This window comes from Grammomys surdaster, unplaced genomic scaffold (genome assembly GCF_004785775.1).
Source record: "Grammomys surdaster isolate TR1022 unplaced genomic scaffold, NIH_TR_1.0 125941, whole genome shotgun sequence".
Classification (NCBI taxonomy): domain Eukaryota; kingdom Metazoa; phylum Chordata; class Mammalia; order Rodentia; family Muridae; genus Grammomys; species Grammomys surdaster.
The window spans coordinates 667,631-683,479 of record NW_021620763.1 but is presented as its reverse complement, the minus strand read 5'-3'; the positions used below and the strand labels follow the sequence as shown (position 1 = coordinate 683,479).

The window sequence follows — 15,849 nt, the reverse complement described above, 5'->3', positions numbered from 1 at the left end:
TCCAGAGTACTCTCCAGAGTACTCTCCAGAGTACTCTCCAGAGTACTGAGGTACTGGGATTAAAGTTGTGTGCCACCATGCCTATCCACCCAAGAAATTTTTACATGACCACAGATATATAGGTATGTAATTGGTATACAGATTAAACCTTTTTAGACAATAAATCATAAAGAAATATATTTTATAACAGTTATATATGTAATTTTGTTATTTATTCAAGGCATAAGCAAATATGCATACTAATGAAATGGGTATGCAAAAACTTGAATCCTGGCTGGGTGTATTGTAGGTGGATCTTTGTGCATTTGAGGCCAGCTTGGCCTACTTAGTGAGCTCCAGACCTGCCAATGTTACATCGTGAGACCCTATCTCAACCTTGCCTCTATCCCAACCCTGAAAAAAGGATGAAATCTTTACTGCATATTTGTTGCTGTAATACAGGATGATAGAAGTTTGTGGCTATTTCAGAAATTGGAAATTCTGTCCTAAACGAAAGCCAACATTTATTACATGGTGTTTAAATTGTTTGTTATGTATATGAGTATTTATCATTTGTCCATGGGTATGTGCACATAAATGCAGTGTCCTTGGATGGCAGCAGGATCTGAAGGTACAGACTGTTGTGAGTTCCCAAACATGGGGGCTGGGAACTGAACTCAGGTCCTCTTGGCATCAGTAAGCACCCTTAACCATTGAGGCATTTCTCCAGCCCCATCATTTAATATTTTTTATGAAACTCAAGTTGTTGACTCAAATAGGAATTTTAAAATCAAATATTCTAACATAATAAAATCCACTACCAACACACACTGAGACACAAAAGCAGGAATATATTAAACTCTTTGCTTTCTGTAATTAAACAATCATGTTTGCAAGAGCAGAAAGAACACTGAGCATGTAAAATGAGAATATTGTAATTTCTAACATGCAGTAGTCTCGAGTCTGAGCTAGGTGTGTGCAGCCATTGTAAAATGGGACAACATGCACAGTACAAAGGGCACATGCTCAGTGCTCAGAGCCAAGAGTCACCAGGCAGCACAGGTGAACACTGCCAAAACCACTGCAGACTCTTCATGGCCTGGATTAAATGAATTTTGTTTGTTTGGAAACCTTTTACTGTTACTGATTTTTCTTTTTTAATGACTTCCCCCATTTGGTCACATTATTGTAACAACCCATGGCTGCAGATGGGCCAGGCACTTTTCAGTTCTCTGTGTTTCCCAGTGCTCCCTGTTAAGCTCCTGTCAGCCTGGGCCTCAGTTACTCACTCGCTCTCTGAAGCTCAGACCCGTAGCTGGAGTTGGTTGAGGTGATGAGCTATTATCCCTTGAGAATTTGATCATGGGTAGAATTTTGGATTAGAAAACAAACAAACAAACAAACAAAAAGATGAAAAGAAAAAAGCTGGGCGGTGGTGGCACATGCCTTTAATCCCAGCACTTGGGAGGCAGAGGCAGGAGGATTTCTGAGTTCGAGGCCAGCCTGGTCTATACAGAGTGAGTTCCAGGACAGCCAGGGCTACACAGAGAAACCCTGTCTCAAAAAAAAAAAAATGGATTAGAAAACAAAGAAACTATATTACTAAGATGGGAAGGAATTGCAGATCCTCATTTGGGGTGAGTTTAAAGGAAAGATAAGCATTTATTTTCTAGGGGAGCTTTGAGTTTGTTTGCCAGCGTAGGCATTCCCTAAAGATCTTATTTGACCAGTGTGTCTCCTCTTGTAGCTTCCTCCCAAACCCCAGTTCCTTCAGCGGAAGACTATGGAACTGAAGAACTCTCAAGCATATTTTCGAACAAAGTTCACAAAGGACACCACTTTGCCTGTCACCTTAACGGAATGGAAACTTTTCCGAGCTGGAGAAGTAGCTAACAGGAAAAAGAGAAATCTCCCACGGGTGAGGAGTCCAGCACACTCAGTCTTCAGATCTCACCCCAGCATCTTAATAAAGGGGAGTGAACAACATTAGGATGAACTGAGAACTAGGTTAGAACTTACCTGTTGGAATCAGACTTGGAAAGGCCTCTGTTGCCTTGGTTATGGTTGGAAATCAGCTATCTATCTCAAGCAAATGCCAGACTCTCAGACAACAGGAGAGTCTTTTTATGCCAGTTCATTTACATACCAGAGCCAAGCGCAGCCTTGTGCCAGGGTTTACAGGTTTTCAGTAATGATGAAATATGTGCCTTTTATTAGGATTAAAATGTCTACTCAGAGGTGGAAAAAAGGAAACCAGATTGTTACTTGGTCCTAGAGACTATCAAAAGCCGTATGAAGTAAATGAGCTTGCCCTCAGGGAGGGGAAAGGCATTAAGTGCCCCCTCCACCATCTTGATGGAACTGTTACTAAGAAGAATATTTTTAAAATGAGATTACTTGTAGCTGTATCTTCTTCTAGGAGAGACTTTTAGGAGGTTACATGAAGACATTTTCAGGATTGGCACAATAGAATAGCAGATATATACATAATGAAGTCAGATGATTGAAGTGGTTTTCCTTCCATAATGCCAGGTGAATTAGGTCCTATATTCATTTAATACACACATTTTGTTTAACATAAACAAAAGTCAAACCTGTTTCTTGGGTTAGTGACTATGAACAGATTGGTTCCTTGGTAAATCTTGTGTCTCATGATTTAATCTTTCTGGTCTGTTTCTGCTCTTGCTCTTGGACAGGCCTCCTGCAGGAGCTCTCTCCTCAGGAGGATGGCTCTGGTACCCACTGAGCCCTCCATGTGACTCTAGTGGATCATGTGTTCATAAAACAAGGATGTAGACTCTTAAGGGATTCTGCTTAAGATTTCTGACCTCGAAATGGCATTAGCAACTGTTTCAGAGGATTGTGAGCAGTAGGGTTAAAGGAGACAGAAGAGAGCCGGGGTGTGGCTCCGTGTTAAAGCTGTTGTTCCACTTGTGTGAGGCCCTGGACTTAGTCCTCTCCATCACAAAGGGACAAGCACGAGAGCTCTGAGGAGTCTCTGGGTGCTGCCAGTGCTTCCGGTAGGTGCTGCTTTCTGCATTACTGAGTCTTATACCAGACGCTTTCCAACAACAGGTGATAGGATCACCTCTTTCAACTCTTCCTTTTCTGAAAGAGAGAGGGAGAGGGAGAGGGAGAGGGAGGGAGGGAGGTGTCTCATGTATCACACAGGTTGGTCTCCAAGTCACTTTGAAGATGAGGGTTTTGGTTGTTGCTGTTCTTTTGTTTGTTCTTTGTGTAGCCCTGGCTGTCCTGGAACTTGTTCTTTAGACCAAGCTAGCTTCAAACTCACAGAGATCTGCCTGCCTCTGCCTCCTGAGTGCTGGCACTGAAGGCATGCACCACCATGCCCTGCTAAAGCTGGATGTCCACCACAGCATACATACATTTAAAAATAATGAAGAAAAATCTTACAAAAATATTTTAAGTTCTTTTAGGATGTCCCATATGCAATACAAATTTTGGTGTTTTGAACATCTTCAGGAATATTCCATAAGAAAAGCAGTTTTCATTTATGTCTTCTTTGACCACTCCAGCTGTTCCTAGAAAGGAAATTGCTTTCAGATCCAGTCCATATGCCTGGTCCCCACCCTTCCTTCCTTTTTCTGCTCTGGAGGCCTGTGTGCGATTGCTAGTGGCTTCCCTGATGCTGTAGTGTTTGTGGCTGCCGAGCAAAGCAGCTGCTTTCTGTTGTTAGAGCATTCTGCAGTGATGCTGAAGCTGCAGAGTAAGTGTAGGCTCCTACTCCTGGCTCATAACTGAAAGTTTAGGTTGTGTCTTGAACAGTAGTTTCCTTCAAATTATGTGGGTATACTTTTGATTCTACTTTGTAAATCCACTTAATATTTATGCTATCATGGTTGTCTCTGCACCTAAAACTTGTTTGCTCCCAAAGTCTTCTCTGAAGTCCACAGAGGCATCTTTCTCTTTTGGATTTTCCTCTTTACTTTTTTGTAAAAGCAACAGTGAGAAACACTGGCAATTTTTTACTTGAATGGCAGCTACAGAAATCCTGTAAGAGAACAAACTCATCCACAGATGTGGCGAAGGTCTGCACATACGTCTTCTGCTGTAGTGGACTGTCTTGCCTTGTCTTGTCTTTGACATGGACAAAGAGCATGCGCGAGCTCGCTCCTCGACTCTGTTGACTCATCCTGCAGTGGACTTAGCAGTTCTCTGCCATTGTGTTACCTCAGGATGGATATGTAAGCTTAGCACCTTAGCAAAAAAGAAAAGTAGGCACAGAGAAGCTACTTGCCCCTTGTTTTAGATGTCTGCTGATGTCATGGCTCTGCTCCTTTTTCTATTTCTCTGTATCTCTGTGTGTCTGACTGTCTGTTTTATATACACATACCTTTTCCCCAGCATTGGGAAATAATTCTGAGTATCTCTTACTAAATCGACATCTCGATGAAACAATTTAAAACTACATGATCTGGTTGCAGTTGCTTGAGGCGCAGATTGATGAGTGGGGTGGGAGGAGACATAGTTCTGTGTGGAGTCATTTGAATCTCCCGTTTTTATGACAGCTCTAAAGTTAGCTGCAGCGTTTATACCCACACTGGCAGAGTGCGCTCCTTTTGACAAAAGCTCCATGAGCGAGATTAGCTTCTCTTGGGAGAAACTCCTGAGAGCAGAAATAACTCAGCCCCACCCTGCAGTGTGTGACTGTTCCCCTTCCTGTTCTCAGCAAGTGAGAACTTGAGCAGTCTTACTCACGGTAGGGAGCGCAGTAGCCACATTCCCTGCATGTTGTGGCACGGAGTGACACAGAATCTCCCCGAGAAGCTGCGTTGGGTCCATCTGGGAGGACGGGGGCCTTTGCACTTTTCTTTCCTGGGTTGTAGACACTGGTATGAGAACACATATCATCTAATGATACCATTTTAATCCAAAATTGAAAAATGTGTGAAGGTTTTTATTACTCAGTGGCTCTTTCCTCTAAAGGAGAATTTAATGTGTTAAATGCCAGTCATGCAGATACCACAATGCCTTGGTGGTAGTGGCTTTGACTTGTAATTTCCTTGCTTTTTTTTTTTTTTTTGACAGCTTGTTTTGAAAATAAATGATACGTTTGAATCTAAGAGAGGGAAGAAGAGGGTAAAGTTACAGCCTTACACTGGAAAAGAAGCCCCCTCCTCAAAAGGTAAGAATGGTGCTTGCTCTTCAGTTTGTAGCTGTCAGTGTAAGTGTTAGCTTCCTACTACTGTGACCAGCATGTCTACAGGAACAATTATGGATGGGAAGATTTGTTTAGACTCATGGCTTCAGAGGGCTCTGTCAGTCATTTCAGCTCATGGGGGCGGGAACATGCACAGACTAGAAAACTGAGCAGGGAGAAGGCCAGGGCTGGGGTTATAGCCTATGACTATTAGTTAGGTCCCTCCTCCTAAAGTTCTCAAAGCTCTCTAGAACATTGCCAGCAGCTACAGCACAAGCATTCAGAACATGAGCCTCTGGGGACATTTTGGATTCAAACCATTACAGCACATGAAGGGAACATTGTTATATAACTTAGTGTTTGATTAGACAGAGTCTCACTCTCGAGTTCTAGTTAGCCTGGCACTCACCATGTATCCCAGACTGGCCATGAGCTTGTGATGAGCCTTCTGCTTGAGGCTTCCAGCTTAGGGGATTCCAGACAGCAGCCACCACACTCAAACCAAGTCCTTCAAGGGCCATATTCAATTCCTTATTTAATTCAAAGTAAAAACATTATGCAAATGAATAAATAAATAAATAAAGCAATTATAATTGATAAGACTACTCTCCCTTAGAGTAATTATTTTATCATTCCACTTTGATCTCTTGTTTGTTCCTTTTTCTTTTTTAATTTTATTTATATGAGTACACTGTAGCTGTCAGACACACCAGAAGAGGGCATCAGGTCCCATTACAGATGGTTGTGAGCCACCATGTGGTTGCTGGGAATTGAACTCAGGACCTCTGGAAGTGCAGTCAGTGCTCTTAACCCCCGAGCCATCTCTCCACCCCTGTTTATTCCTTTTTTGAGATAGGATTGTGGTCTGTAGCCCAGGCTGGATGGGAGCTTAGAGTCCTTGTGCTTCAGCCTCACGGGTGCTTGGGTATAGACATGCACCAGCATGGTCCAGCAGACATGCAGTGCCCAACTTGTACCACATCTCTGAAATTTAGTAGTTTATCATGCAGGTGGTTAGAAAAAAAAATAGAAAAATACTATAGCTTAGTTCAGAAACGTTCAGTATTCACAGCAAAGTATAAGTGTTTTCATAAAACCTCATGTGAGAAAGGCTGGGTGTGGTGGTCCACACTTATAACCCTTCCGCTAGGGAGGATGAGGCAGGAAGATTGGTGTTCCAGGCCAGCCTGGGCTTTCTAGGAAGGTGTCGTTTCTCACAAACCCCTCTGAGGGCTGCTGAGCACCTGCCCACCTCCCTGTGGCCTGGGATTCGGACCTAGCACTGCCACAATGAAGCAGCCTCTCAGCTTGGTTGTCTAACAGAAATATGTAGAACTTAGCAATTTCAGTTTCTGCTTATACAGTTTCTAAGTGAGAAGGCCCTGTCAGAGGACAGACACTGTTTTTCTTGTTGTCACAGATTTACAGAGAAATGCCCTACATCTACTTACAATCTACTCACCATTAAAACAACTTAATTGTGTAAAAATAAAATCATCCGGGTTCCAAAGACTGTTCTTACCATGTAAGACTGGTTTTGATACAGAACAACACAGTGAGCTGCTTACCATGTTTAATGTGTTTCCCAGTGTCTTTCCTTTTTTTTTTTTCATGTGTCGGTATGTGTGCTGTGCATGTGTGTATGTGTGTTCACATGTGTGGGTGCACACTCAGGTGAAGGCTCGAGATTGATGACTTCCCTCTCTCATTCCTCTACCTTACTTCTTTGAGGCAGGGGCCCTTAATCAAGCCCCGACCTCTGATGCAGAGGGGGCTTGTACGGGTGTGGATCTGTCTCCGCCCTCTGAGGCTGTTACAGGTGCTGTGTCCCCACCCTCTGGCATTTACAGGGTTCTGGGATCCAGACTGCAGGCCTCTCGTGTGCATGGCAAGTGCTTTCAGTAGGGAGCCAGCTCTGCAGCCCATGTCCTATTGCAAAGGGAAACATTTAGACATGTCTCATTCTCCTCTGGGCATGAAGTACCTTTGGCTAGTATTATCAATAACACATGTTTAATAAAAAGATTTCATCTCATCTGTGCCATCCGTAATGGCACATTAGGAGGTAGGCACTACTTGTGTCATAGAGAAGCTGACCCAGAGAGGAAGTGGGGATTTGAGTCAAGAACCATGACTACAGGAGATTTTACTCTCCTCTGTGGCAGTCTCTCTCCAATGCCTCCATTAACACTGAATTCCAGACCACTGTCTCTTGTGTTTCCTTATCCCAAGCAAAGGCAGCACCAAAGGATTTCTCATTAGTATAATTCAGAGCTAGATACAGAAAGTGGAAACTGAGACAAGACACTGTGCTAGATTCTTTCTAATGCAATACTGCTAATTTTCTAAATTTTTTGTGACAGAGATTATTGTTTATAGATAAAGGAAGTAAAATGTAAGTTGCAAGTTATATAAAATTCAAAGACACTGGGTCCAGAATGAGTGCTTGCAAAACATCTCCATTATCCCTGCCCAGGGAGATGCCTTAGTGTAAGGTAAAAATGCTAGCATGGCCTAATGGCCTGCTTGTGACTCCTTCAACTCCCATAATAAGTAAAAAGCTGGGTGCTGTAAGTCAGCCTTATGGATATTAAATATACGGTTTCTACTTAGCCTCAGCTGTCCTGGAGTGGCTCTGTAGACCAGGCTGGCACCAAACTCATAAAAACCCTCCTGACTCTGCCTCCCAAGAGTTGGGATTAAAGGTGTGTCCCAGCATGTCCTGCTGAAGCTGGATGCAGTGGTGCGAGTTTGCAATCCCAGCAGTCTGACAGTGAGTTGGGAGGTGAGGAGACAGGACAATCATTCAGAGCTGGGCTGGAGTATACAATGCAGTCAGAGCTAGCCTGGAGTATACAGTGCAATGACAGGCAGCCTGAGAGACCTTGTCCTCAAAGAACAAAACAGAAAGGTAGAAAGAGAGAAATAGTTCACAAAAACTTATCCTTGACTGCTACCTGAGTGCTGCGTCTTACAAATTCACACACACAGAATGATTTCTTTTAATTTAATTAAAATGTTATGTTTTAACTTAAAACTTATTTAACTTAAAAACGAAAATGATTGCCATTAAAATTAATAACAGTCTAAAATTGGTAACTGCTTTCAGCATACAACATTCTGAGTAGATTATCTTTTTTTTTTAATGATTTTTTATTTTTTTGTTTTGTGTTTTGTTTTTTGTTTTTTGAGACAAGGTTTCTCTGTGTAGTCTTGGCTGTCCTGGAACTCAGTTTGTAGACCAGGCTGGCCTCGAACTCAGAAATCCGCCTGCCTCTGCCTCCCAAGTGCTGGGATTAAAGGCGTGCTCCACCACCACCTGTAGATTATCTTTTTATACTTATGGGATTTTAGTAAAATTTGACTCTTCAGATAAGTTTCATGTGTTGAGATGTGTCTCTCTGTGTTGACCATGCTGCCCTTAAACTCTGAGACTCGAACAACCTGTCTTGCGTGTGACCTCTAGGACTTCAGGTACACTACATCTGCCAAGAACAAAGTCCTGAGGATCAGATTTTGCTTTTTTAAAGAATTATATCATTGAAAAAAATTTCTTCAGCAGCTTCTAGCACTAAAACCAAAACCAGACTGACAGTCCCTAGACATCCCATGGAATCTGAAGAGACTCAGCATTCCCCAGCTTCTGTGACAGTCTCTCCAGCAGGCCGGAGAGGTGTGAGTCTGTGTGAGGAGCTCCTACTGTCAGCAGAGCGCTCTGCTTTTCATTTCTCATGTCTTCGTCTGTGTCTCAGCACCGCCTAATGGACCTGGAGAACTGTATATGCCCACTCTGCACTTGAGTGCCACGTTCACCTCCAACTGAACATTTCTTCACTTCCAGTCTCAGTTACAAAACGACACTGCCTTTCTTCAACGCTGTTATAATTACATGTGTTGAAATCAAAAGAGAGACAGCCCAGGGCTTTTCTTACTCCTGCAGGTTCTCTGTGCCCCATTCCCTGACCCTGTAATGCACACCCTCTGTGATGGCTGCAGGTCATCAAGCCTTTAAGCGACCTTTGACAAGACCTCTGGCACTTGAAATGCTCTTTCTCCCCTTTCGATTTTCTTTCTATAAACTTCACAAGCTCATAAGAATATTCAATTCTAAGGGTAGTACTTTTTGTAAAGATTTTATTTTTAAGCTGGACATGGAAGGGTATGCCTTTAATCTCAGGCAGAGGCAGGTAGATCTCTGTGAATTTTAGGCCAGCCTGGTCTACTTAGTGCATTCCAGGACAGCCAGAGCTACATAGTGAGACCCTGTCTCAAACCAACAAAATAAAATAGACTTTATTTTTAATTATGTGTCTGTGTGTGCGGCACATATGTTTACGATCCCAAGGAGACCAAAGTGGGTGTAAGCTCTGCTGGAGCTGGAGTTACAGGTGGTTGTGAGTCACCTGACATGGGTACTTGGAACCAAACCAAACTCAGATCCTTTAGAAGGGCAAGAAGTGTTTATAACCACTGAGCCATCTCCTCAGCCCCTGGCGACTTTTTCTGTTTAAGTGGTTGTATGTTATTTAGACTTTTATTCTGTGCTTTTCTTTTTAAAAGACTTAATTAATATACCTCTGTATCAACACAGAGACTCTGAAAGGTCTACTGTACTTCCTAGTATAGAACTGGACGTCTCATTGTGGACGGTTGAGCTGTTCACTGAGACCCTCCTTCTGTCCTCAGCACCTCAATTTGTAAAAATCTAAGTGGTAGACATTTTTGATGTTTCTAACATAATTAACCTATGGAGATAAACTGTCTGTAAAGACACACACACACACACACACTAATACTGCAGTGTTCATTCTTGTGCTTACTTAGTGTGCTGTATTTGTAAACTGAGTTTCTTGTAGTACTCTCACTTGACCAAAGACTATGTGGATTTAAAACTATTCTAGCAGCTGAGCACAGCTCACACCTGTAATTCTAGTACTTGAGAGACTGAGGCAGGAGGATTATGCAAACTCAGGGCTACCCTGAGTTACCTATTGAGTTCTAGAACAGCCTGAGCTACAGAGTGAGACTCTGTCTTAAAAAAATCTAAAACAAAACATTTATATATCTATTGTCCCACAAATGGCTGATAAGAGCCTATTTCTACAAACAACATGAATATTTCCATAGTTTTCATCAAGCTGATTAATGAAATAATTTTTGTTATGGTTAAAACATATTATCTTATTTTTTTGCTTTAACTTATTTATTTTCATTATAAACTTGGGAAAGTTTTCATATTTATCAGTAGTTTATAAATCTGTTTTATGAATTGCCTATTCGTAACCACTTATCATTTTTTCTTCCATGTGATTTTTTTTTTTTTTTTTTTTTTTAAGATTTTATTTATTTATTTTATTATGAGTACACTGTAGCTGTCTTTGGACACACCAGAAGAGGGCATCCGATCTCATTATGGATGGTTGTGAGCCACCATGTGGTTGCTGGGATTTGAACTCAGGACCTCTGGAAGAGCAGTCAGTGCTCTTAACCGCTGAGCCATCTCTCCAGCCCCGTGATCTTTTTCCTATGTGTATGCATGTACATATGTGGATGTTCATGGTGTGTGTGTGTGAACATTTGTGCACATATTGTCCAGAGACCAGTCTTAGCTGGTCCAGCCTACCTCATTTTTTGAGACAGGTTCTGACTGTCCTGGTGCTTACTGTGTAGGCTGTGCTGGTTGGCTAGTGAGTCCCAATAGTGGGATGATAGGCACTTACCACTGTAGCTGGCTTTTTTTTTTTTTTTTTTTGGTTTTTTCGAGACAGGGTTTCTCTGTGTAGCCCTGGCTGTCCTGGAACTCACTCTGTATAGACCAGGCTGGCCTCGAACTCAGAAATCCTCCTGCCTCTGCCTCCCAAGTGCTAGGATTAAAGGCGTGCGCCACCACCGCCCGGCTGTAGCTGGCTTTTTATATGGATTCTGGGGAGGAAACCCAGGTCTTCATGCTTGTGCTGTAAGAACTTTATAAACTGAGCTGTCTTCCTAGACCATGTGCCCTTTTCCCATTTGATTTGTAATAGCTATTTGAATCTTAGGAATCTTAGCTTTGAGCCAGACAGGATGGCACATGCCTTTAATCCCAGCACTGGAAAGGCAGAGCCAGGCAGATCTCTGTGAGTTTGAGGCCAGAGTGGTCTACATAGTGAACAAAGATACCTTGGCTCAAAAAAAAAAAAAAAAAACAAAAGAAAGGAATTTAGCTTTAAGCTGCTGAGTATGGTGTCCCATGTCTTCAATCCCAGCATTTGGAAGGCTGAAGCAGAAGGATTGCCCCAAGTTTGAGTCTAGGTTGTGCTATATAATAAAGTTCCATGTTAGCCTGGGCTGTAGAATGAGAACTTGTCTTTAAAAGCACAAAAAAAAAAAAAAAACATGGAACTGAAATAGAGAAAGGAAAGGAAGGAAGAAGGAAGGAAGAAGTTCTTGTGTCTTCAGTAAATAGACTTCTTTTTCCAATTTATTTTTCAGTTTTTGAATTTACTACTGAGCTTTTTTGTTTCTTATTAGCTAGAAAATTTCATTTTTTTTCCTCTTGTTTTTGAAACTGGTCATGTAGCCAGGTTGTCTTAGAACTCACTCTGTATAGCTGAAGCTCACATTAAAACCCTGATGTTCTGTGTCAGCCTCTCATGTACTAGGTTACAGGGGTGGCCACCAGGCATGACTGAATTTCAAAATGTTATATAATCAAATTTACACATTTTAAATTTATGAATGTTAGGCTCTGATTTTCCTGATACATTTAAGGATTTTTCTTTTCTTTTGCAGTTTCTAGTTTGATTTTTGTTTTTTTTAGACTTAATGTAGAATTTTCTAAAACGGCTGTATGGCGTCTCACTTGTTCATTGCGTTGTGGGTGGGCGGTGTGCTGATGCTGTGATGTGAATTTGGAGGTTAGAGGACAATTGAGAGCAAATGTTATCCACGTGATCCTGGGATTTAGCTCACTAGCCTTTTTCTTTTTTTTGTGAAAGAGCCTTACTATACATAATTAAGAGTTCCTTGCCTAGCCTGGAAGTCTTAGTGTAGACTAGGCTGGCCTGGAATTCACAGAGATTTACCTGCCTGTCTCCCAAGTGCTGGGATCAAGGGCATGAACCTTTATACCCAGTGAAGTGTTTTAATTTACTTATTTAAAGTCCCCTTTGGGATCTAGCCACACACACTCTACGTAAGGGTCGTGCTCTTCCTGAGTCCCTTGCCATTTTTAAAAACGTTTTTTCATTTTTCATCTTTTGGCCAATTATATTTTTAGAATTATGATATAGAATACTTTATTGGTACCAAGGTGCAAAGCCCCTACATTCAATTGTTTGTACACACACACACACACACACACACACACCCTAGTGAAGAGTGCAGCCCCTCTCCTCAGACCATGCCAAGCTTTAGCTTAAGCACTGTTGTAAGTAGCATGGTGGAGTTGCCATCTGCCCTGGTTCTGGCTCAGGATCTGAGTCAGGCCTCTGTGTAGCTTTCTCTTGTGTGCCGCCCACCTGTCAGTAGCCACTCAGACAGCTTCCCTGAGTCACAGCGCTTCTGCTCAAGCCTCCCTTTGGTCGCTGCCTGCTGCATCACACACAGAGCCTTCTCCATCCCCTCACTTCATGTCAGGACAAACCCATCAGTCCAGAATCACCCAAGTACAATGTGAAAGTATCAGGAAAGAGACACAGTCACAGAACTCTCATGTGTGTTGTATTATTACTGCTGTATTTTGACATAAGTTACTAATTTCTTACTCTGTTTAATTTATAAATCATCTCACACACTCACACTTAAAGCAAAAACCCCATCATGTATGTAGGATTCAGTACTGTGTTTCACATCCCATGTTCTCTTTCAACAGCTCAGCTAGTTTGACCTTTGCTAACTCTCAGGGCCCAGACAATGGCAGTTTCGAATTGTCTTCAACCTCTTGTGCTTCCCACTAGGAGACAATACAAACCCTCCTCTCTTCCCTTTTTCCAGGTGAAACCAGTGGGAACGAGAGCGATGCTGAGTACCTGCCAAAGAGTGAGTCAGCAAGCTGCTCCCTTCCATGAACCTGGCTGCGGGCGGAGCAGCGCCTGCCTTTGTGATTAAGAGTGTTTTTCCCCATGTGAAGTTCACGTTGTAGGCCATTGCTTCATTCTCAGACCCTGTTGAGATTTGCGGAGCTAAACAGTACATTCAGCTGTTTGACAACATGACAAATCTCCCCTAGTGGAGTGAGGTAAACCAGGAGGTTCTGAGGATGAGTCCTGGAGAAAGCAGGCCTGCACCACATGCCCGGGCGTGTGCACATGCCAGAAGAGTGTGTGAATGATCCTCATCGGCAAGCCCTTAGCCTGACACGGCTCTCCAGTAACTCAAGCACAATTAAGTGAATTTTCCATCTCTGTCTTAAAGAAAGGAAATAGATATTTACATATCGCTACTTCTGTTCCAGGTTACTCGGCTCCTCTTGGGTACAGAATCCTTGCATGCCTGGCTGGCTCTTGCTTGTACAAACACTTAATGTGCTCTGCGTCTTCATGAGATGAATTGTCATAGCAGGTTTCATTTTGTTTCTTGTTTAACTGGCTGACGCATAGCACCACAAAGAGCAGAGTCACAAGGTATCAAAGCTGAGCCAGGCCTGACACCCTGATCTCATGAGTAACAGCTGGCCTAAGCTGCTGCAGCTTTTAGATTTTGTAGTCTGACTAAAGATGAAACTCGAAGCATCACGGGGTTCAGCATTGATGTGGAAGATGACTAATTTATTGCAGTTGCTAATGAGAAGCAGGAGCAAATGTGTCTTGACTTGAACGCAGCCCTTTGGGGAGGATCAGCACACTGTTTCCTAGAATATCCAGTAAACTGGGTAGTTCTAGGGAGCCATTCCTGGTTGTATGTTTAAAGAGATCTTAATATTTGATCCACAGTGTACCATATTCAGTGGCAAAAGTCTCGTATCTGGTGGAGGGGATAACAGTCTCAGTGTGATTGTGGTCTGTGTTCTTCTGATGTTGAACATTCTTTCACATACTTTTGCCACACATATTTCTTGGCCTGAAAAGTGTCTGTTCCATCTGTTGCCTGCTTACCGATTGAGCTGTTGTCTATTCTGTTTTCCTGTGTTCTAGATATCACTCTTTTGTCAGATGGGTATGCAGCAGAGGCTGTTCCTGTTCCTACCTCTCTCTCCACTTTTCCATTTGCTCCTCAGAAGCTTTCTAATGTCTTTCAGTCCCTTTATCCATTCTTGCTCTTACTTCTGAGCTATCTGTATTCTATTCAAAAGTCATTGTGTGTGTCATGGGGTGTTTCTCCCATGTCTTTGTCTAGCAGGCTCAGACTTTGTTTTTATTTTTCTCAAACAGGCTTTCTCTGTGTAGCTCAGACTGTCCTTCAGTTTTGGTTTTGCTCTGTAGACCAGGCTAGCCTCAAACTCAGAAATCTGCCTGCCTCTCCTCCCAAGTGCTGGGATTAAAGGCCTGCACCACCACTCCCCAGGCAGACTTAGTTTTACATTACGGTCTTTGATCTATATGAGTTGGTTTTTATGGAGTGGTAGGGTCTAGTTTCAAACTCTCTTATAGGATGGATATCCTACAAGTTTTCCCAGCATCCCTTGTTAAAGAGGCTTCTTCTTTCCCTGGCGTGTGTTTAGTTCCTTTGTCAAAAATCAGGTAGTTGCAGCTTCTGGCTTTATTGCTACACCTTCTATTCCAGAGGTCTGTATGTTTAGTTTTTAAAAATCATTTTAGACTTGTTTTTATTATTTTTACTATGTCTATCAATGTGCATGTGAGTATGGTCCTGCAGAGGCCAGAGGTGACAGGTCCCCTGGATCATCTGACATGGGAACCAAACTCAGGTCCTCAGGAAGAAGAGTATATGCTCTTAACCACTGAGTCATCTCTCCAGCCGTCATGTGTCTTTCTTGAAAAACTGTCATTGATAAAAGCCACACCTCTTATTAGTCATGTGTGCCAAGGAAGAAAGGGAAAGGATGGGTTCTATAATGAAAGGTTGACTTTGGTTTTGATTTGCCCTGCCTGTACTTAGTCTCTGTGTAGGACTTGGTCCTCTTAAATCCTTCTCTCTTTCGTGCTTTCACCGCATTACCAGAAAGTCATCTATTGTTACTCTAGTATTTTTTCCTAGGCATTTCGCGTGTGTCCTGGTGCTCTGCCATGAGGGATATATACTGCATACATAGACTGTGCGCTACAGATGTATGCTACATCAGTGGGGACATGGATGTGAGTCCCAGTGCGTGGTAGAGATGGAATAGGACTGCTGAGCATGTCCTCTCCCATACTGTAGCCCAAACAGGGATATTTGTGTAGAAGACATTTATCTGCTCATCCAACAAGTGACCACAAAGGATTCTCCCTGTAAGGGCCATGACTTGTGGGGCTAGGGATAGGACAAGGGCACAGGGCCTCTGACAGTGTGACCTTGTTACAGATCGCCACAAGCGCTTGGCACAGCTGCAGCAGTCCTCCAAGAGGAACCCCCACTACCAGACCTTGGAGCGGGATCTGATTGAGCTGCAGGAGCAGCAGCTTTTTGAGCTCTTCGTGGTGGTTTCTCTGCAGAAGAAGCCGTCAGAGACACAGTACATCCCCCAGGTCATACAGCAGTTCCCTAGCAAGGTGGGTGCAAAGGGGCCGAGAGGCCTCCAAAGTCCCCTGTGTACTCCCCGTCCCCTGTGTACTCCCCGTCCCCTGTGT

At 42.8% G+C, this 15,849-nt stretch overlaps 1 protein-coding gene across 1 annotated transcript in view; it reads left to right on the top strand.

The window, feature by feature from the left end:
- The window catches only part of Dennd2c (DENN domain containing 2C), a 41,105-nt gene that overhangs the window by 2,916 nt on the left and 22,340 nt on the right, over nt 1–15,849 (top strand). Inside the window, exons 4-7 of the mRNA XM_028753000.1 lie at nt 1,727–1,897; nt 5,029–5,125; nt 13,115–13,159; nt 15,584–15,771. Coding sequence (XP_028608833.1) covers nt 1,727–1,897; nt 5,029–5,125; nt 13,115–13,159; nt 15,584–15,771 — 501 coding nt within the window. The remainder of the gene's footprint in view (nt 1–1,726; nt 1,898–5,028; nt 5,126–13,114; nt 13,160–15,583; nt 15,772–15,849) is intronic.